General features: G+C 49.0%; 7 protein-coding genes across 7 annotated transcripts; 5 read left to right on the top strand and 2 right to left on the bottom strand.

Annotated features, from left to right (window-relative positions):
- Window positions 1-59: 59 nt before the first annotated feature.
- Window positions 60-2,956, top strand: N7511_010018 (fungal specific transcription factor domain-containing protein; the record flags this gene model as incomplete). Its single annotated transcript, XM_057132395.1, has 8 exons — window positions 60-173; window positions 226-361; window positions 415-1,246; window positions 1,297-1,317; window positions 1,383-1,772; window positions 1,816-2,174; window positions 2,227-2,623; window positions 2,674-2,956. The coding sequence occupies 8 exons, from the start codon at window positions 60-62 to the stop codon at window positions 2,954-2,956; spliced, it is 2,532 nt and encodes an 843-aa protein (XP_056980383.1).
- A 526-nt stretch (window positions 2,957-3,482) lies between these two features.
- Window positions 3,483-5,080, top strand: N7511_010017 (glycoside hydrolase family 88 protein; the record flags this gene model as incomplete). Its single annotated transcript, XM_057132394.1, has 3 exons — window positions 3,483-3,668; window positions 3,724-4,219; window positions 4,272-5,080. The coding sequence occupies 3 exons, from the start codon at window positions 3,483-3,485 to the stop codon at window positions 5,078-5,080; spliced, it is 1,491 nt and encodes a 496-aa protein (XP_056980382.1).
- Window positions 5,081-5,366: 286 nt separating this feature from the next.
- N7511_010016 (chondroitin AC/alginate lyase) lies at window positions 5,367-6,610 on the bottom strand (the record flags this gene model as incomplete). The annotated part of the gene is made up of 2 exons (XM_057132393.1): window positions 5,367-5,947; window positions 6,007-6,610. The coding sequence occupies 2 exons, from the start codon at window positions 6,608-6,610 to the stop codon at window positions 5,367-5,369; spliced, it is 1,185 nt and encodes a 394-aa protein (XP_056980381.1).
- Window positions 6,611-7,004: 394 nt separating this feature from the next.
- Window positions 7,005-8,884, top strand: N7511_010015 (right-handed parallel beta-helix repeat-containing protein; the record flags this gene model as incomplete). The annotated part of the gene is made up of 3 exons (XM_057132392.1): window positions 7,005-8,406; window positions 8,745-8,784; window positions 8,842-8,884. The coding sequence occupies 3 exons, from the start codon at window positions 7,005-7,007 to the stop codon at window positions 8,882-8,884; spliced, it is 1,485 nt and encodes a 494-aa protein (XP_056980380.1).
- A 64-nt stretch (window positions 8,885-8,948) lies between these two features.
- Window positions 8,949-9,869, bottom strand: N7511_010014 (acyl-CoA desaturase; the record flags this gene model as incomplete). Its single annotated transcript, XM_057132391.1, has 2 exons — window positions 8,949-9,643; window positions 9,698-9,869. 2 exons carry the CDS (start codon window positions 9,867-9,869, stop codon window positions 8,949-8,951), a joined length of 867 nt encoding a protein of 288 aa, XP_056980379.1.
- Window positions 9,870-10,224: 355 nt separating this feature from the next.
- N7511_010013 (sterol desaturase family protein) lies at window positions 10,225-10,995 on the top strand (the record flags this gene model as incomplete). Its single annotated transcript, XM_057132390.1, has 1 exon — window positions 10,225-10,995. One exon carries the CDS (start codon window positions 10,225-10,227, stop codon window positions 10,993-10,995), a length of 771 nt encoding a protein of 256 aa, XP_056980378.1.
- Window positions 10,996-11,595: 600 nt separating this feature from the next.
- Window positions 11,596-20,555, top strand: N7511_010012 (ketoacyl-synt-domain-containing protein; the record flags this gene model as incomplete). The annotated part of the gene is made up of 14 exons (XM_057132389.1): window positions 11,596-11,940; window positions 12,012-12,194; window positions 12,295-12,902; window positions 12,962-13,475; window positions 13,535-13,658; window positions 13,712-13,737; window positions 13,882-14,314; window positions 14,366-17,019; window positions 17,106-17,202; window positions 17,272-18,167; window positions 18,222-18,503; window positions 18,701-19,041; window positions 19,094-19,574; window positions 19,647-20,555. 14 exons carry the CDS (start codon window positions 11,596-11,598, stop codon window positions 20,553-20,555), a joined length of 7,893 nt encoding a protein of 2,630 aa, XP_056980377.1.
- Window positions 20,556-20,573: the final 18 nt, after the last annotated feature.

The following is a 20,573-nucleotide window of genomic DNA, read 5'->3' as shown; positions in this document are numbered from 1 at the left end:
CTTCAGGGCTTTTTAGTGTGATGCCATTCTTCCGTTCTGCATCATCATGGATTCCCCCGATGCCCGAGGTGAAGCGTCTCACGATGCAGAGACGCCTGCTTGCCAACTGTGTCGGACCCGCAAGCTGCGCTGTTCCAGAGAAGTTCCGTCTTGTTCTCGCTGTATTCGACTTGGTGAGTCTATCTTGATTATTAAAGATTACTGGGGGTTTCATATGTTGCGCAGTGTGTGATTGACCATGTACCAGGTGCTTCGTGTCACTATGATTATACACGGAACAAACCGGGGGTGAAGATTGGCATCATTCAAACGTTGTCTCAACGAGTAGGTGTGTGGTCATCAACCCTTACACCCTGCATCGGTCTTTCAAAACCTAGTCCATCGCGCCTTTGGCCAACATATGTCGCACCATAGATTCACTAGAAGCCGAGTTGAAGTCAGTGAAAGCGCAACAACAAGCTGCGAGCAGCATATTGAGCCCACCAAATGCAGGAAGCAATGCGAATGCTGTTCGAGACTTGGTCTCTTCTTTGATGCAAGAGTGGCGCGAGACTCATGATTCTCCGTGCCAGCCTCAACATCCCTTGACTCAACCGACTGTAGAGGCTGATGCAAACCCCCAGTCAATAAGTCCTGCTCTGGCGACTCCACATCACCCACCATCAAATAAAAGAAGATGCCCTGATACTGATATCAGAGAAGGCAGCAGCCCATCAGCAGCACATTTTCCCCCGGATAATCTTCTCAACGCCCTCCTTGATGCTTACTTCTCCGTTGTGCATCCATTTATTCCTATGCTCCACGAGATGGTTTTTCGATCTCGCCTACGTGACCCAACGGAGAGGCCTAAACTTATCGTCTTGATTCATGCCATGATGGTTTGTGCGCTAAGATACGTGGCAAATGAGCGATTGGCAGAAGAGTGGCTACAATTGCAGCCTGATTCTTTAAAGAAATCGCGAGAGCTCGTAGTCCTATCCGCAATGGAAGGAATGTCTGTAGAAAACGTTCAAGCCCTTTTACTCGTGGCTTTTGTGCATATAAGCGATGGTGATGCAAGAAAGGCTTGGCCGATGGTAGGAACACTTGCTCGGGCCGCGGTCTATCTCGGGCTTCATGCCGAGCCAGAAGAAGACCAGCCAGGTGAACGTTGCCTGACTTCATTCCGCTCTTTGTCATCGGCGCAAGTTTGGACAGAGGCCGAGGAGCGAAGACGCGTTTTTTGGAATATCTTTCTTCTGGACCGGTAAGTGCATCATGGACGGCTTGAAACGACTTTTGGCTCACTGCGTACAGATTCTGTTCTACGACGACAGGGTTAGTGGCATTTTTGTTCCAAGCACATGGAATAGAGACGCTCATACTAACTTGTGGAACTGCAGATGGAATATAAGTCTCTCTATAGAAGATGTTCAAGTCAGACTTCCCAGTGATGGACTCTACTGGGTGAAAGAGGAACCGGTCACTACCCCATTCTTCAATATCTGGAACAACTCAGAGGGAAAGATAGGGAAATCTGTTTCTTTCCTGCCAAGCTATCTTTCCTCGCTTGCTGATAAAGAAGTACCGCAATCGGGACGTGTCTCTCTGGCGCCAGAAGCGCGAAAGCCAGACGCTTCAACCATAGGATCATTCGCTCACTGTGTGGAGGCTACGGAGTCCCTCAATCGGGTTGTAAAATTCTTTCTTCAGCAGACGGTCAATTTTGGAAAAAGACGAGAATTTAGCGCATGGTTGACAAGATTCAAAGAGTTGGACCTTCAGCTGATTCAGTATGCACTTTTCACTATTTGAACTCTTGAAAAAAAACCCTAGAAGAAGTTTACAGAAAGCTGACCTATCTTATTTCAGCTGGAAAATGTTTCTGCCGCGACGATGGAAAGACTCAAACATCTCGAAAGAGCCGGCGTTCGTTCATATGGACCCTAATCTTACCCTAGCACACATCACTCACAACACCTCCATGATTCTGTTGCATCAATGTATCGCATATCCTCGTGCGAAAATTCTCGAGAAGTTGAGGTTGGCAAACACAGGGAGCGTTGAAACCTGTCAACTTGCAGCATCCGAGACAGCCAACATCGTTCAAAAGTACATGCAATACACACCCTTTGTTGGTTTGGTCAACCCCCAGTTCTCATTTTGTACATTCATTAGCGCCCGCGTTATTCTCGGTAGGACTTTTGTCTCCTAACACTGTGGTCTTGTATTGACCGAGTTCATTAGTGCATGCCCATATTCACCGTACGGAAATACCTGAGGCCTATGGGGTTTTACTATCCAGCCTACAGCAAATGTCAGACCGCTGGGTGTCAATGAATCCAAACCTCAAATTGAGATCGGAAACAAGGAACTTTGCCGAGGGTCTAATTTTACAACTCCGAACTGTCGCAGAGAAAATTGGATCATTCTCGTTTGACATAGCCGCATCTGATTATATTGCTGAGGTGAATTCTGCTCTAGGCATGGAAGCCCCAGCCACCAATACAGGACAAAGCCAGTGGATTCAAGAACGTCGTGCACAGCAACGCCATAGTATCATACCCGTCAATGCAAGACAGTCGCATTACATGGATACAAATCGACTGCTTCGTGGAGCTGATCAACAGAGTCCTCTTGATCCGTAAGTACCTTAATTTGCTATATAGATATGCCTTAATCTCATAGTGACAGGATTGTTGCACCACCGTTAAGACCTGTGCAAAGCGATGGGATCCAGCCCGGAAATTTCAGATCGATGCAGCCTATCGAAGTCAATCCATCACGCTCGCAATTTGAGCCTCCAAATCAAGACAGAGATATTGCGCTCGATGGTCTATTTCCGCCCACCGACCTTACTCCCTCCTCCGGTGATGGTCTAGATGGATTTGCTCCTTTGTCCAACTTCTTGTTAGACCCACAATTTGTTGACATGGACCGCATTATCAGCTTTCAGGATTCGTTCAGGCAATATTAGCCCTGGTGGTAGGTCAAGCATTAGGCTTTGCTGGAGATGTTTAAGTTGTGTCATGAACATGCCGTTATCAAGCCCTTTAATCGTTTCAGCTCTCAATATAGTTCATTTCAGTATGTATCAGAGTTCGTATCAACGTGAACCCTATGAAGCCCGATATCATTGTAGCTGGTCCTTTCGCAGTAGAAATATTATGAAGTATCCCAATATTTCTGAGACTCTCAATTTCGAGCATAAAATTGGAGCCAAATTAAGGCAGCATAAAGTTTGCAGCATATTGCTACTAGAAGTGTGTTCTTTTGGAACGTTGTCATCCTCCTCGGGCATCGGGCGAGGTATCCGACCGAGGGTAACCCCAAGGCCATCAGATGTATGCCTCACTTCAAGGCCGCTTAGGAATTTACTACTCCTGAAATTCTTTGTGCTTAAAGACTCTCTTTCACGATACCACCTTGTGCGATACATCTTCTCTCTCTGGCAAGAGTCTTCTTCGTTCAGACCAGATATCTATCCTATTTTCCCGCCTGCCATGACACTTCAAACAATTCTAGCTCCTGCTAGCAATGGCAACCCAGATTTTGAGATTGTGTCGAAACCCTTGATCGAAACCACAAAAATGAAACAAGCCAATATCAGTGCAGGCCTAACAGCCCTTTTCGAGGAGAATACTCTGGCAAAGATCATTGGCCCTGCTGAATGGTATCTTGAAAACAATGTAGGCACCAATCTATGAAACCTTGGGAACAATTAATCTAAGCTAGCCTCATTAGAGACCTCCTACCAAATTCCCAGAAACAGTTCCTCAAACCGGATTGAGCAAGGGTGTGTATCGATGCCGGGATGCAGAATTCTGGACATGCGGATTCTTTCCAGGCAGCCTCTACTGCCTCCTCGAACGAATGAGGAGATATCCGGAGTCTAGTATCGCCAAGGTCCTAGGTCCGTCAAGCCTCAAGAATTTTCAGTTTCGATTGGTATCCCACCTGACAGATCTATGTGAGGAATGGACCGCACCCATTTACGCCATGGCTGCCAGAACGGACACCCACGATCTGGGATTTATTGTACAGCCTGCCCTTCAAAGAGACTGGGAACTGTTTGGTAACCAAAAAAGTCTAAGTGCGCTTCTTCAAGCTGCCACTAGTCTTGCTACACGATATGACGAGCGAGTCCAAGCCATCCGAAGCTGGGATAGTTTTTCAAACGCGCATCACAACATCTCTAGCATGGAAGACGACTTTTTGGTCATTATTGACAGCCTATGCAGTAAGTACTCAATTAAAATCTGCCATAAGTCGTTGTTAACTAGGTATATTAGATCTTGATCTTCTTTTCTACGCCGGGAACTATACCCAGAACTACCGGCTCATGTCCATTGCATCCACACATGCCACCACCCTGCTCGACACACATATTCGGAAGGAATCTGTTCCAGGACGAGGGCCTTGTTATTCAACCTATCATGCCGTAAACTTCTCACCACCCGGCGGCGGGATTGTAAAGGAGAAGCTCACGGCGCAAGGATACTCCGACAACTCGACTTGGGCGCGAGGACAATCCTGGGCAATCCTGGGATATGCCCAAACGTTCTGCTGGACGAAAGATCGAAAGTTTCTAGATGCTGCAATGGGACTGGCTAACTATTTCATTTTCCGCCTGGAATCATCCCCCAATGTCGTCGACGAAGAAGGTCGGGGGCGTTACGTTCCACTTTGGGATTTTGATGCGCCTATCACCTACACAAATGTCGGCGAAGAAAAGGCTCCATTGAGAGATGTGTCTGCTGCAATGATTGCTGCGAATGGCATGGTTCTCCTGTATGGCCAGCTTGTGGCCATTGGTAAACACGAGGCTGCAAGGGAATATTTGGATTACGCTTTGGCTATCACGCGCGATACAATTGCTTTGGCATATAACCGTGACGAAATGTGCTTCGGGTTTGATCGAACCAGCGGCAATTTTCGGGTTAATCTTACCAATGGTAGTAGATTTGATGCCATTCTGGAAAGATCGACGGCCAACTTCAACGAGAATCATGCGGATCGGCATTGGGACCATGGCCTAGTCTACGCAGATTATTACTTTTTAGAGCTTGGGAATCGCCTTCTAGACATGAGATTGATTTAGGTACTAGGTGTTTTATCAAGTTCATGGTTGATCGGAATTAATGTGTGCTCATTGCTTTGACAAATCTTACTTCAATTGAGATGCTCGCGTTGGTAAATAGATCCTCAAAGACGACAAATAGAGTGATACGAATTTTTAGAGACTTGCTGATTGTCAAGTCTAACATACTCAATAATTAGCATCGAAAAATGAAAGAGATTATTTGGTTTGGTATGAGACAGTTTCGTTTTCAAATTATCAACTGAAGTAGACAGGCGATGACATTCAAAGACAGGATTATATATGCTCAGGCATTGTTCTCCGCATGTGTCAACGTTTCATAGGCCACGAAGAGCCCGTTATCTTTAGCAGGTCGTTGTTTGACTGTCAGCTTTCCCGTCTCAGGCATATCGACCCCAAGCCTGAAGGACAGGGCGTTGTAACCGACTTCCGTGATCGGACCCAAGGTGAGCTTAAGCGCCCCATCACAAAGCCACGAAGGAACAGTCAGCCCGTTAACATACTGCGATTGAAACTCTAGTCCGTATCGCAGGCGTGTTCCCAAATCGGTTTTATACAGATCGGTAGTGCCTTGGATTCGCGCAGTCTCTGCGACGTGCGCCATAGACGCAAACGAATAACCAGTGTGCTCTAGATCACGACAAGTCTCTTGTGCTTGACCATTCTCCGCGAACGTAGTCTCGTTGAACCACCATGCAACAATAGCCTCTGGGGACGAACTTTGCCCGCGGGCAGCAATCGGGTACTTCCCATCACTTGTCATATAGACTGTGGCAGGTACTCGCTCCAGAAACCATCCCATTGCGGTGTTCCATGATGCGGAGTCTTCAAGGAAAACTGACATGAGTATCGCTGCTTCGGTCATGACTAGCGACGAATGCGTGAGTTGATCAGCAGTTTCGGTTTTTGATGCGATTCGAACATACCTAGTTCCCAGTTTGCCACATTATGATCGGTTCCACCAACCGTCAAGGGCATGTAAACATTACGCAGCATGGAGGCAAATTGATCAATGCTCTCGTCTGACCATCCTGCGTCTGTATATCGGATAAGCTCGCCAGTCCTCGCCCAAATAGAGCCAACCCATCCTGATTGAAGTGGTGCATTGGAGTTGTTGTGGCCTTGTATGGTAGACGCGTATGCATCCATGATCTTGATCGCTTGCTGGGCATACTTTATTTCACCACCAATGGCCCACGCTAATGCGTTACCGTATGCTGAGATTGAGTCTTCTCGTTCCACCTTGCAACCGACATCAGGAATAGAATACGATCCACATTCGACCATGACATGCGGGGAGGGTGTCACCGCAACCTCGACGTCTTGCAGCAAGGCATTGTAGGCGTCAAGCCAAGGCTGTTCGTTGCCGGCCACCTTTGTTTTAATGAAATTCAACTGTGACTGGCTGATCATTGCCCCTGGGTGGACCCATTTAGATGGTGCCGGCGCGCTAAGTGAAGCTATTGCAGCTCCACGGACACCGGGGATGACAGTGAAAACAAGATAGATAAGAACGGGGAACAAAAACATGATTGATTCGGGTTTCTTGTACAATCTGATCATCTTTAACCCTGATATTAAATGGTCTTTAATTTATAATCTGTCTAACTGATCATCACTCCCTATGGCGAGTGCTGGGATGTAACAGTTGCCGTAAACGCGGGGGGTCGGGCGAAGGAATCCGCCGAGGTCAACATGAACAATAACCCAATTTCGGTGGAAAGAATAGACCGGCAAATGAGTTGCTCTCATAGGCAGGTTGAGCCGACTCGACCACCTGGGGCATGAAGTTCGATCAAGTCAGGATCGACCAATGTATAACCGGATAGATATTTAAGGAGCTGATGACATCGGGAGGAGAAAACATCACATCCGCGAGTCACATCGTTTCAAAGCATCTTCGAGCTACTGGTCATTCTTGATCATGAAGACAATTCAAACCCTTCAAAGCGTCTGTGCTGTCGCTTTTGTTTCTACTTTCATCCAATCCACCTTTGCCCACGGCGTCTATCTCGACTGTGGATCAAAGTTGAATGGGGATGGTAGCAAGTCTAAGCCATTCAATTCCATCAATCTCATAAATAAGGCCATTCTCCACGCCGGAGATGTTTTAAGCATAAAATCCGGAACAACATGCTTAGGGACACTATCACCACAAGGAAGTGGCACACAACAAAACCCCATCGTTTTGACCAGTTACGGACATGGACCTCTGCCTATCATGAATGGATCAGGGGCGGCAGAAGCCATCAGTCTTCGCAACCAGGACTATTGGGATATTTCCAATGTCGCAGTCGTCAACCCCGCATCTTCAATCGCCTGGAGACGCGGTATCGCTGCTACTTCTGATGACGGCACCATCCACCACGGTCTTTATATTCACGATGTCACCGTTTATGACGTCGCTGGTGAGACAAACAAGGCAACCCAATCTGCTGCCTTCATCGCTTCTGCTGGTATTATTGTCAACGGAACAGAAAATGAAAGTCGGTATGATGATGTTCAAATCTACCACAATACGGTCTATAATTGTGGCGGTGGTGGTATCAAAGTTCGTGTCGGTCAGATGGACAATCACGGCGTAGGGACACATATTTTTGACAACAATATTTCATATGTCGGGGGTGATGGAGTTGTGGTCTCCTATGGAAGTTCTCCTCTCATCGAAAACAACATCGCCGGTTACCTCGGCCACGGGAAATACCCATATACTGGTGGAAACTTTGCCGGAATTTGGGTTCTGGGATGTCGCGATGCAGTCATGCGGTTCAATGTCGTTCACAACTCCCTCATGTCGGACATTGACAGTGAGGCGTTTGATTGCGACTGGGGCAACGAAGGGACATGTACTGTTGAATACAACTACAGCCATGACAATGCAGGCGGCATATTCTTGAATTGTGATGGATGTGGTACCCCAGGCGGAGCAAGACAGATTGTGCGGTACAACATCTTCCAGAATGACTGTCGAATGTACAGCAATGGAGATAATATACAGCTGGACTTCTACAACAATGTTGTCTACTGTCCGGAGAAGGACTTTGAGATTGCGGTTCCGCCGCATACAAATATATCGAACAATATATGGGTTGGGACTGCGAACTCGACATTGCCAAAGGGTGGCTCTATCCAATGGCATGATAATATCTTCCAAACGGTGCCGATGCCAGAAGATACTGCTGGTAGTTTAGGCAATCCGCAGTTTGTCAGTCCTGGCACTGGCAGGAACAGCCTTGCTTCAGCGAATGGATACAAGTTACAATCCAACAGCCCGGCGCTACGTCTTGGAGCCTTGATCGCTGATAACGGAGGTCGGGACTTTTGGGGTAACAGGGTTTCATCAGAAAAACGCCCCAACATCGGAGCATACAATGGAAGAGCCCTAAAATGATTGTCTGGTACTTTCAGTTGTTGCGATCAGTTCATGTACTTGCGTGTTGGAAATATTATAATTCGAAGAAAACTGAGTTATGTTCTTGTTTCTTTTCCCTTTTAGAATGCGAGGTTGATTTGGTGACACTTGTGCTCATCAAGCTCCTCAAATTATGCTTTGATCCAGACGCGAGGGTTCTTATAGTATACCAAGCAAAGCCCCAGATTGAGGCCAACTCAATCCAGTCATAAGATTACTGCTCCTATGCAGTGAGCTTAAATTCCACGTTAGCCGGTACCTTCCACATCATGGAGAACAACACTGCCTCATGGTACGTCCTAGGCTGGAACTTAATGCATATATGAGGGTCTGACTATGACTGTTATAGGTCGAATGCCCTTAACATCATAAACTACGAGGACACCAATTGAGTATATGAGCCCCAGCACTCACGTCAAACATCTATACATCTTGCAACACTTCTAGAATTCCCCTCTATGAGCCAATTCCCTTGATTTCGCCCCCGACCCGAAACCTCTTCACATCCCAAGCCAACCCTACCACCTCCCACAAATAGATCCACCACTTCGTCGGATCAAAGTCGCACCACCGCGGCCCGTTCCGGTAATCACGGGGGAAGGCATGATGATAATTATGATATCCCTCCCCCAACGTCACCACAGCCAGCAGAGTATTACTCCGCGAGGTATTTCGCACCGAGTACGGCTGTTCCCCCGCCCAATGTGCCAACGAGTTGATGCAGTAAGAAATATGCCAGACGATCACTACACGCAGACATCCTGCATACAAAAGTCCGCCCGCCCAGTCACCCCATAACCAACCAGCCACGCACGCAGGAAAGACAAACGCCATCAAGCCCGCCAGAGGAATGTATAACCGCCGCTGCCAGACGACGACCGCATCGCTGTCCAGATCCGACATATCGACTCCCTCGCCCTTGCCGAATCGAGTCGGGTCATAAGTCAGAATCCAGCCTATGTGCGAATAGAAGAGGCCACGTCGGCTGTTATAAGGATCACGATCGGTGTCAGTGAACCGGTGGTGAGCGCGGTGGTCGGCCGCCCAAATCCAGATAGGGAGCTGGAGGGCTCCGGCGCCGACGGCGGCCATTAAAACGCGAAGCGCGAGGCATGCTCTGTACGACCGGTGACACCAAAGACGATGGTAGCCTGATTCATCTGGTCAGATTCGGAGGTGGAAAGGGGTCTTCCAACATGACGTACCGGCCGTGATGCTGAGCCCGGTTATAAAGGCATACAACCCTGTCCACACGCGAGTCTTCTCCTGAAATGCTACAGCGGGCGCATAGTATAATACGAACAAGGGAAGACCGACGTTGGCTGTGAAGTACCGTAGGTGTACTCGTTTCCACCATTGTTTGTGAGCAGAGTCCATCGTGTTGAATGCCGAAATTAGAAGAGCACTGAGGTAGTGAGGCTCATCAACATATCTTTGTCCAAAACTGTTATGCATCGGAATTCTCATACTAGGCTGTATGTGCCGTCGAATCGACTAGGATTTCTCCATGCAAGGGAGACCCTTATCATGCATGCTCTTCATTCCTGCATGGTATGCCACTCGATACGATTCATCCCTGCAAGATTGGTCACAAATCTACAGTACTATACTTTAGGTATTCCGTAAAGTGATGATTTGTTCCAAGCTTCTCGATACTTCATGGAAGCCGATAATCCCCCAAACATCTGCTTCCAGCCATCAGCAGCACCATAAAGCACCAGACTCACACATCATGAACCTCTCCACACGTTGGACATCAATCGTGCAAAGACACCCAACTCCTCTTATTGAAATCACCGGCATGCTAGGAACGCAATTGGTAACTTTCTGGCTCCCAGCCGGGCTATTCACAGTTTGTGACCTGCTTGCTTGGCCCTCCCTCCAACAATACAAGATTCAGCCAGCGAGCAAGCAGCCTAGCCGAGTGAGAACTATCCGCGATGCCTTCCTCGGGTCCTTTCTAAACCAAATACTGAGCACAATCCTTCAAGTCCTACAGCTGATTTTGGTCCACGTCGTGCTCGAGCGACCAGATCTCGGGTACCGGGTCGCGCCGACCCTGCCAACCCTGCCCGAGTTCATCACTGAGTTTGCCCTGTGCATGCTGGCCCGAGAGATTATCTACTACTACTCTCATCGGCTCCTGCACCATCCGCTCTTCTACGCGCGTTTCCACCGGCAGCACCACCAATTCCGCACCCCTGTGGCTCTGGCAACGCTATACGCCCATCCTGTTGAGCACATTCTGACCAACATCCTGCCGATTGCGTGGCCTGCGCGGGTCTTGGATGTCCATGTCGTCACCCTGTGGGGGTTTGTGGCCGCCGTGGGTATTCAGGCTGCCCTGGCACACAGTGGCTACCGGCTGTGGGAGACCCCTGGCGGGTGGAAGCCTGAGGTCCATGATTTGCACCATGAATTGATGACCGTCAATTACGGCTTAATCGGACTCGTTGATCGGATCCATGGGACTCGGGCTACGGAGAAGCCAAAGCGCGGCTGAAGGGCCGACGGCATGACTTTGCTAGTTCTACAGTCCTATATGAAAAAAAAAGCAATGATAGAATACAAGAGCGAATGATGATTCCAGATCGGGGTCCGAAGATTGTGGGAACTCAGCGAGACCCCAGGACTGGTTGTACTGTAAGAAGCATGGAAGCTCCACCTTCGTGCATAAGTTGCGATCGAAATGACTGGTAGAAACCTGCTGATATCCTTCATAAGCTGACTTTCCATGCAGATCGAGGCTGTACCAGTCACTCGGGACACATTGGCAGGGGACTCGTTAGATTGGGGAAATCCTTAGCTGATCAGATAGATCACTATGCAAGGGGGAATGCGTAAGGGGAAGAGATATACAGGACAGGTCGAAGCATGCACCGAAGGGGTAAACTTAACTTATCAGGTAGTCGAACATGTCTCCAATCCGGTATGCGCCTACTGGCCCGTAGCTATAAAATATTATTGATTTGGTAGCGAACTCGACGCATCAATGCATCTACAGTGCAGTGAGACACGCATTAATCCTGCCTTGTCACCAGATTCAAGTCACTCTAACCTGACCGAATAAGACGATCCTACCCACACATTGAAACTTTCAGATATGAAGCTCTCAGCACCGGCGCCATTGGCCTTGATGCTGACCTGGCTGTGCGCATGCACAGATGTGGTTGTGGCCAAGGATGCCCCAACGGTGATTGCAGGCATGGAAGATCTCCGCCAAAGCGTTGAACGTGCTCACACCGTGTTTGAATCCTATGATGGTGGATGGCTGAAATCCCTGGCGCTGGGACACGCCGTCTGGGATGTTTACTCGTCAACAAAGTCGGCTAGGGGCAAATGGGAGTCGGCCCCGCCTTTTGAGCACGATGATATGGCCGATATATTGGTGACCTATCATGACGTGAGACGCTCTATTGCGGATGTCATGGCTCTCGCTGGCAGCAAGGTATATGTTGTTCGAGTACAATTGCGTGTGTAGATCCCGTCGCTGACATTGACTGTTATCAACGCTTGCAGGGATCGGTTTATGACAAGGGCGGTATTCGGCTCGTCGTTGTTGGTACCATGCAGCTATTCGAGAACGAACGAAGTGAGTTTCAGCAAGCTGCGCGAGCGAAGATCCCTGAATCGTTCCATGATGATATTGCGGGTCCGGTGGCCAATCTGCAGATGGAATTCCAGACCGCGATGAAGGCACTCGTATAATACAGTATGACCTTGGGCCAACAGAAAGAACATGTCATATAACGCCCAATCCAGTTAGTGCTCTGTAGCGAAGAACTTAATCAGCTCGTTTTAGACAACAGAAAGACCATTCGATTCGTGTCAGAACATTCACCTCATTTCTTCGCCATCCCTGACTGACTGTAATATGCCTTCGGAGACTCTATGTCATGATTCCCATGCCCCCGGCCCGGAAGCCCTAGCCATCGTAGGAATGGCCATGCGTCTTCCTGGTGGTATTAACACCGCCGAAGACTTTTGGGATTTTCTCATCAACAAGAAAGACGGCCACTGCGCTGTACCTGGGTCACGATACAATGTCGAGGCTTTCTATCACCCAGCAAGATCAGGCTCGGTGCGGACTCAGAGCGGCTATTTTCTCCAAGAGGATCCAGCGTATTTCGACAATCAGTTCTTTTCGTTGACACCGTACGAAGCATCGCGGTTGGACCCCCAGCAACGGCTGCTGCTAGAAGTCATTTATGAATGCATGGAAAACGGTGGACAGGTAGGCTGGCGGGGCCAGGGCAGGAGCATCGGCTGCTTTGTGGGCGTTTTTGGGGAGGACTGGTATGATTTACAGTCTAAAGACACGCAAAGAATTGATCGGTATCATGTTCTGGGAACGGGAAATTTTGCGCTTTCCAACCGTATTTCGTATGAGTTTGACTTCACAGGGCCGAGGTATGGTTATTTCCCTTTCAGACGTGAGCACCCGCAGAATTGACACTAAAGAATTACAGTATGACCTTGGCGACAGGATGCTCGGCTTCGATGGTCGGGCTGCATGAGGCATGCCAGGCTGTGCTCGCTGGAGACTGCGAGTCCGCCGTTGTAGCTGGAACTAACCTCATTCTCACACCAACAATGACTACCACCATGTCTGATAATCTTGTCTTGTCGCCCACCGGAGTCTGTCGCACCTTCGATGCGGGTGCGGATGGCTACGGTCGAGGCGAGGGAGTCAACGCAATCTACGTCAAACGCCTGGTAGATGCCATGCGTGATGGAGACCCTGTTCGCGCGGTCATTCGGTCCACGGCAACAAATTGTGATGGAAGAACTCCAGGGATTACTACGCCCGGATCGGCCACTCAGATGCAGCTTATTCGAAAGGCGTATCAGCGCGCACAAATTCAAGATATAACCAATACCGGATTTTTCGAATGCCATGGTACGGGCACCGTTGCAGGAGACACTGCGGAGACATCTGTGGTTGCGGAGTTGTTTCGCAACACTGGCGTTCTCATCGGATCGGTCAGATTGAAATTCCCCAGATCAAATTATGCGAAGCCCTAATTGACTCTTGGGAGCAGGTGAAACCAAACGTTGGGCATTCGGAAGGAGCATCAGGGATTACCAGCATTATAAAGACCGTTCTTGCTCTTGAGAAACGCATCATCCCGCCAAATATCTTCTTCAAGTCGCCAAATCCCGGGAGTCTGTATCTGATATCCCCAGAGCCACTCATGCCATGCTAATGATGTTAATAGTTCCCTTCAAGGACTGCAAGCTAACAGTACCCATTGAAGCGACGCCATGGCCAGAGAATAAAGAACTCCGAGCGAGTGTGAATTGCTTTGGTATCGGGGGGTGCTAATGCCCATGTAGGTATTTTTCCTCAGCCTGCATTCATTGGAACTTAGAATAACACTCAATGCAGGCAATTTTGGAACCGGGCTTTGAGAATGGAGCCCAGCATACCCGAATGTCGTCTTACCTCGCTAAAAAGCTGCTTATCGTCTCCGCAGCCACTGCAGATGCTCTCTCAAAAAGAGCGGACGACCTGATCAAATTCATGCATAGTGACAGAAATGCTTTGAACGACGTTGCCTATACTCTGGGATTAAGGAGAGAACGTCTTAAGTACCGGAGCTTTGCGGTCGCCTCTTCAAATGCCGATGCGGACTTTCAGGAGCCAGCTGTTGAAGCCTCGACATCTCCAGAGGTAACGTTGGTTTTCACGGGGCAAGGTGCGCAGTGGGTAGGAATGAGTAAAGAGTTGCTGGAAAATTGTGATGATTTCAGAAATGATATTCAGCTTATGGACAAATTCTTGCAATCCGCAGACCCTGCTCTGTCCTGGTCTATTGAAGGTACACCGACCACCCGATGAACTGGATGAACCGAAATTGACGATGTTGCAGAAGCATTATTGGCCCCGGAGGCTCAATCACATATCAATGATGCCCAGATCTCCCAACCAGTATGCGTAGCGATCCAGATCGCTTTGGCAAACCTTCTGAGGAGATGGGGCATCGTATTCTCAGCCGTTGTGGGACATTCCAGCGGAGAAATTGCGGCAGCCTACGCTGCTGGAGCTATTTCGCTTCGCAGTGCCATCTTGGTTGCGTACCATCGTGGTCGACTAGCTCAGAACGTGGCTGATGGATCTATGGCAGCAATTGGTCTCTCAAGGGCTGAGGTAACGCCATGGCTAGCGGAGGGTGCCGTGCTTGCTTGCGAGAACAGCCCCTCAAGCACAACTATTGCAGGAGAAGCGCTGGCAGTGTCTCAGACTATAGAAGCAATTCGTGCTGCATATCCGGATGCATTTTGCCGCATGCTGAGGGTCAAAAAGGCGTACCATTCCCGTGAGTGTTTCTTAATTATGCCTTGTGATGGGAGTATACTGATATCCCGAGAAGCCAAGATGCAGACCATGGCTGCAGATTATACCGCCGTCATCTCATCTGAGATCGAAATCTCACAGTCCATGATACCCATGTATTCAACTGTAACCGGGGAGAAGATCGCTGATCCAGCTTGGCTGGATAGCGCTTACTGGAGTCGTAATCTAACCTCTACCGTCGAGTTCAACAAGGCAGTCAGGTGTATGCTTCAGTCCAAACCGGACCAAAACCGTGTTTTCATCGAGATTGGTCCCCATAGTGTGCTTCAGGGACCACTACGTCAAATATTTGATGCTGCCAAGACCAAGGGGCATAACTGGTACATCCCAACCTTGATCCGGGGCCACAGCGCAGAGGATTTGGTTCTTCAAACAGCCGGGATGGCCTTTAATCGAGGAGTTGATATCGATCTACTCACCATAAACGGCTCCGGAAAGGTGGTTGACTGTCTGCCGCGGTACCCCTGGCAACATACCGAACGGCACTGGAGCGAGAGTCGCATCAGTGAAAATTGGCGGCACCGAGAGTTTCCGCATCATGAGCTTCTTGGATCCAGAGTCCTGGAGACAAGCCCTCTCCAGCCCTCATGGAGGAATGTGCTTCAGATTCACAACTGTACTTGGTTGGGACATCACAAGCTTTTCAAGGATATGGTGTTTCCCTGCGCCGGTTACGTGGCTATGGTGGGAGAAGCCATACGACAACATTGCCAATGTGACGGTTATGAGATTCGGAACCTGACTTTGAAGAAACCGCTGTTCCTCCAAGAAACGAGTGCCACCGAGATCCTCACATCTTTAAGACCTGAGCGACTGAGCGATATCGCCGACTCAGAGTGGTTTGAGTTTTCAATTCTTGCCATGGATGGCTCCGAATGGGGTACATACTGTCAGGGTAAGATACGTGCAATCGATCACGCAAAGATGCCACGAGTAAAAAGACAGCCACGCTGGACACGGAAAGTTGAGTCAAGAGATTGGTATCAGTTCATGGCCCGATTAGGACTGAATTACGGACAGAGCTTCCAGCGGATGAGTGATATCACCACTGATCCGGTAGATCATCTTGCGAATGCAACGGTGCCGGAAGATAGTAGCGATACTGGGGACCATTACCTGGTGCATCCGACTGCGATTGACCAGGGTCTTCAACTTTTGTCCGTCGCTATGGCCAATGGGATCGAAAGACATGCTACCGCATTAGCCATTCCTGCCTCAATCGATCAGATCTCTGTTATCAAAGCCGAAGGAAACATGTGGTGTCAAGCAGACACATGCAGTAACGTGTTCTCGACCACCCTATCTGGAAATGTCAGCATCTTAACCAGCGCAGGTTCTGCGCTGGTCATCACTGGGGCGAGATTTTTCTCCCTCGCAAATGATGAGGTAGATGAAGCAAGTACCATCCCTCTCCTTTCCCAAATAGACTGGGCACCATGCTTAGACCTGATATCCCCGGAAAAGTGGCTTCCTTTCAATCCTGAAGAAAGGGGCGTGTCCCTAGTGGCAGAGATCACTTGCTTCTACATCCTAGAAGCAGCGTTGCAAATTGTGAATGTGACTCCTGCGACTGAACATCTGGAGAAATACCAGTTATGGTTGAAGAAAATCAATGAGCAGCTCTTGATTGGAAAGGCTCAAGCCTTTCTTAAAATCCCATGGCGTGATATGGACAAGAATGAAAGATTTGCTCAAGCCGCCGAGATCCGTCAAAAGCTCAAATCTTTCGAACGAGGTGTGGATAAGGTGGAACAAGTCTTGAAAGAAGTCTTTGAAGGCTGCAGCGGAATTATAGAGGGACGAATTTCTCCACTGGAAGTCTTGACCATGGATCGCTTGCGGATTATTTACGACTTTGTCAACTCGCTCTCGGACTGTACGCCATTTTTGTCGAAGGTCGGCCACTGGAACCCTCGGGTTAGAGTTCTCGAGATTGGTGCAGGCACAGGGGCCACTTGCGCACAGATCATCAATTCAATGCGGACAAAGGATGGAAAGAGAACGTTTGCCAGTTATGCCTTCACTGATGTATCGCCGGCGTTCCTTTCGACTGCAGCAGAGCGATTCAGCCAGCACAAGAGTATTACTTTCCACATTCTCGATATCACCAAAGATCCTCTCCAGCAAGGATTTATGCCGGCCTCTTATGACCTTATCGTTGCCTCCAATGTAAGCTGCGGTGCGATGTCCTCACACCATTCACCTTTTCTGTGGTACCATGATATATTTTCGTTGGCACTAACTTTATATCATAGGTCATACATACCACACCATCTCTCTCAGATGCACTGAAAAATGTCCACAAGCTCTTAGCTCCGGGTGGATTTCTTCTGCTTCAAGAACTATGTCCGGGTGAGTGTGATGTGCTCCATGTCTTGGTTTATTCATTTTAAACTTAGCGGAACTAATACAACGCCGCAGACATTCTGTATACGGATTTCATAATGGGAATTCTGCCCGGCTGGTGGAATGGAACAGAAGACGGACGAGTCAATGCTCCGTACGTCAAGCCAGAACGATGGCACACTGAGCTCATCCAGGCCGGCTTCACTGGTGCAATGTGTGCCACGCCAGATGGTGTTTATCCATTCCAGCAGAATGCCAACATTATCTCTCGGCGCCCGGTCGACTACTTGCCGCCGCAGAAGATTACGCTCCTCTCAAACACCTCCCAGGACAGCTCTCTTCCATGGAATGAAAATCTCGAGAGAGAATTGACAAATCAGGGCTACAGTGTGAATTGGGCTACCTTGCAGTCACCACCTGTAGACACAAGTTGTATTATCTCCCTTCTGGATCTATCGGGACCTGCGCTGCATGACATGAATGAGGTGCGATTTGAGCAGATGAAACGACTGTTTTCTCTAAGTTCAAGGTTTCCTATCATATATCTCACGCGTAGTGTGCAAATGGCCTGCGAAGACCCCCGCTTAGGTCTCGTTCTGGGGCTTTCTCGCGCCCTGCGAAGGGAGATAGTGGGGAACATCGTCACGATCGAGCTTGATGCTTTGAATGAGTCAACTTCTCAGGCTGTTATGGACATATTACATCGAACAAGACAGGTGGTTTCACACGAGAGTCTTCGAGACGACGAATATGTGGTTTTGTCTGGGCAAGTGTATGTCGGCCGGGTCAACTGGCGATCGCTCCGAGGACAAATGCAAGAGAAGCCTGGATCAGATACGACTCGCTGCCTGTCTGTTCGCCGATATGGATTGCTTGATAGTCTATTCTGGGAAGCCAGTCTGAGCGATGAAACTCCGCTGGAGCCCACGGAGCTTGAACTGGATGTGCATTGTGTTGGTCTGAACTTCCGGGTACGAGGCGATACGATTGAAAGAAAAGCGGTTCAATTGCTAACTCTACATTAGGATCTTATGATTGCACTTGGTGTTATGGGAGAGTCCAATCAATCTGGGATCGAAGCTAGTGCTATCGTGCGCAGGGTCGGCGCCAAGGTCACAAGATTCAAAACTGGAAATAAGGTAGTGGTTTGTAGTAAAGGACTCTTCCGGACACGGGCGCGTGTAGATGAGAATGACTGTATCGAGATTCCCCCAGGACTGTCATTTGAGGATGCTGCGACAATTCCGGCGGTGTACGCAACCTCTTTTTACTCCTTGGTCACCATCGGCCAACTGCAGCCGCATCAGGTAAGTAGGAAGGAGAAGTTACCAACCAAGTCTTCCAACTTGGACTCAGGGCTAAAACACTGCACAGACCGTTCTCATTCATTGCGCCACAGGAGGGGTGGGCTTGGCAGCCATTCAAATATGCCAGGAAATTGGCGCGACTGTATAGCTGCCCGTAAACTCAGACAAGTGGTTCCTGTTGCTAACGATCAGAATAGATATATGCGACTGCAGGCTTACCTGAAAAGCGGAGCTATTTGCATGCAGAATATGGAATTCCCATGGAGAACATATTTAGCTCTCGAGACGATTCATTCCATCAAGGTGTGATGAGTAGAACGGGCGGAGCTGGCGTTGACCTGGTCTTGAATTCGTTGGCTGGTAGCTTACTTCATGCGTCCTGGCAGTGCGTCGCTAAGTTTGGAAAAATGGTTGAGTTGGGAAAGCGAGACTTTCTTGCTCATGGAACTCTCAGTATGGATCTTTTTGGCGGTAACAGGTCATTTTTTGGAGTCGACATGTTGAGTGTTATTGCAGAGCAACCAGAACTCTCGCAACGGTAAGCAGCCTCCGCATAAGTGTGTGCTCACTTTGCTAATTCGGATATCTAGCCTAATGACACAATTTGTCGACTGGTACAAGGGTAATAAGATTCGACCGATCCGACCGATCAAGGTGTTTGAGGCGAGCGAGGTTATTGAGGCATTCAAGTACATGCAGAGCGGGAGACACATGGGCAAGATCGTGATTCAGATGCCCAAGGACGGGGCGCAGTTTTCCTCCGAGCCCATCACGATCGCTACGAACCTCAGCACCACCAAGTCATATCTCTTGGTTGGTGGGCTGGGTGGCATCGGACGCGCGGTGGCAAATTGGCTTGTTGAACAAGGAGCTCGACATCTTATTTTCCTTTCGAGATCTGCTGGCCGATTACCAGATCACCGCACTTTCGCATGTGAACTAGAACGGCAGGGCTGTGAGGTTGCGATGATTTCTGGGGATGTCTCTCGACCGGAGGATATCAAAAAGGCTTTGTCAAGCGCTGCTGGCCGGGTAATTGGAGGAGTGATTCAAATGTCCATGGTGCTTCAAGTATGTGCCCTTTTCATTTGTTGAAGGTGAAAGTTATGTCGCTTCAAGACACCACATCTGACACAGATATAGGATGAAAGCCTTGCCAAGATGACGCACAGTCAGTGGCTGCAAGCCACTCAACCCAAGGTCGACGGCACGCTCAATCTGCATCGAGCGTTGGAAGTGCACGAGTCGGGCCTCGACTTCTTTGTTCTGTTTAGTTCCATGTCTGGAGTAGTCGGCACCGTGGGACAGTCAAATTACGCGGCAGCTAACTCTTTCCTTGATGCCTTCGTAACGTATCGTCGCCAACTAGGACGTGTTGCATCCGTTTTGAATCTCGGCATCGTTGAGGACATCGGGGTTGTGCATCATGATCAGCCCACACTGAACCGTGTGAAGTCCACAGGAGCCCGTCTAATCCGCGAGGACGCCGTCATCGATGCACTTCATGCAGCCATCTTGCCATACAGAACGCCACCAAATTCGGTAGAGTTCACTTCAAGTGTGATGATGATTGGTGTGAACTCCGTGAAGCCTTTATCCGCGCCCGGCGTGACGCCTTTGTGGGGCCCTGATATCAGGTTTTCGATGTATGAGAATCTTGAGACACACACAAAGCAAGGGCCTGAAATGGACAAGACAGATCTGAAAGAATTCTTTGCCATGATTGAGCATAGTCCAGAACTGCTAGGTGACCCGGCCACGGAGGTGCGCATTATGTCTGAACTGTGCAAGCTGATCAACGCCCATATGTCTCGCGACGAAAGAGAGAATGACGACATGGCCAGCATTCCCATCGACTCATTGATGTCAATTGAGATTCGGAACTGGTTTCGCAGACAGCTTGGAATGGAGATTAGTTTAACCGAAATTTCGAAAGCGGGAACTGTTGGTGGACTGAGTCAACTGTGTGTGGCTACCCTCAATGAGAGGTATGCTGTGTCTAGCAGAGGTACGGAAACCCACAAGGAAGTTGAAATTGGGAGGGTAGAATAAGGATGAGAGTGTCGAGAG

Source organism: Penicillium nucicola (assembly GCF_028828085.1).
Source record: "Penicillium nucicola strain IBT 29836 chromosome Unknown utg000010l, whole genome shotgun sequence".
NCBI classification, from domain to species: Eukaryota; Fungi; Ascomycota; class Eurotiomycetes; order Eurotiales; family Aspergillaceae; genus Penicillium; species Penicillium nucicola.
This window is presented reverse-complemented; position numbering and strand designations above follow the sequence as displayed.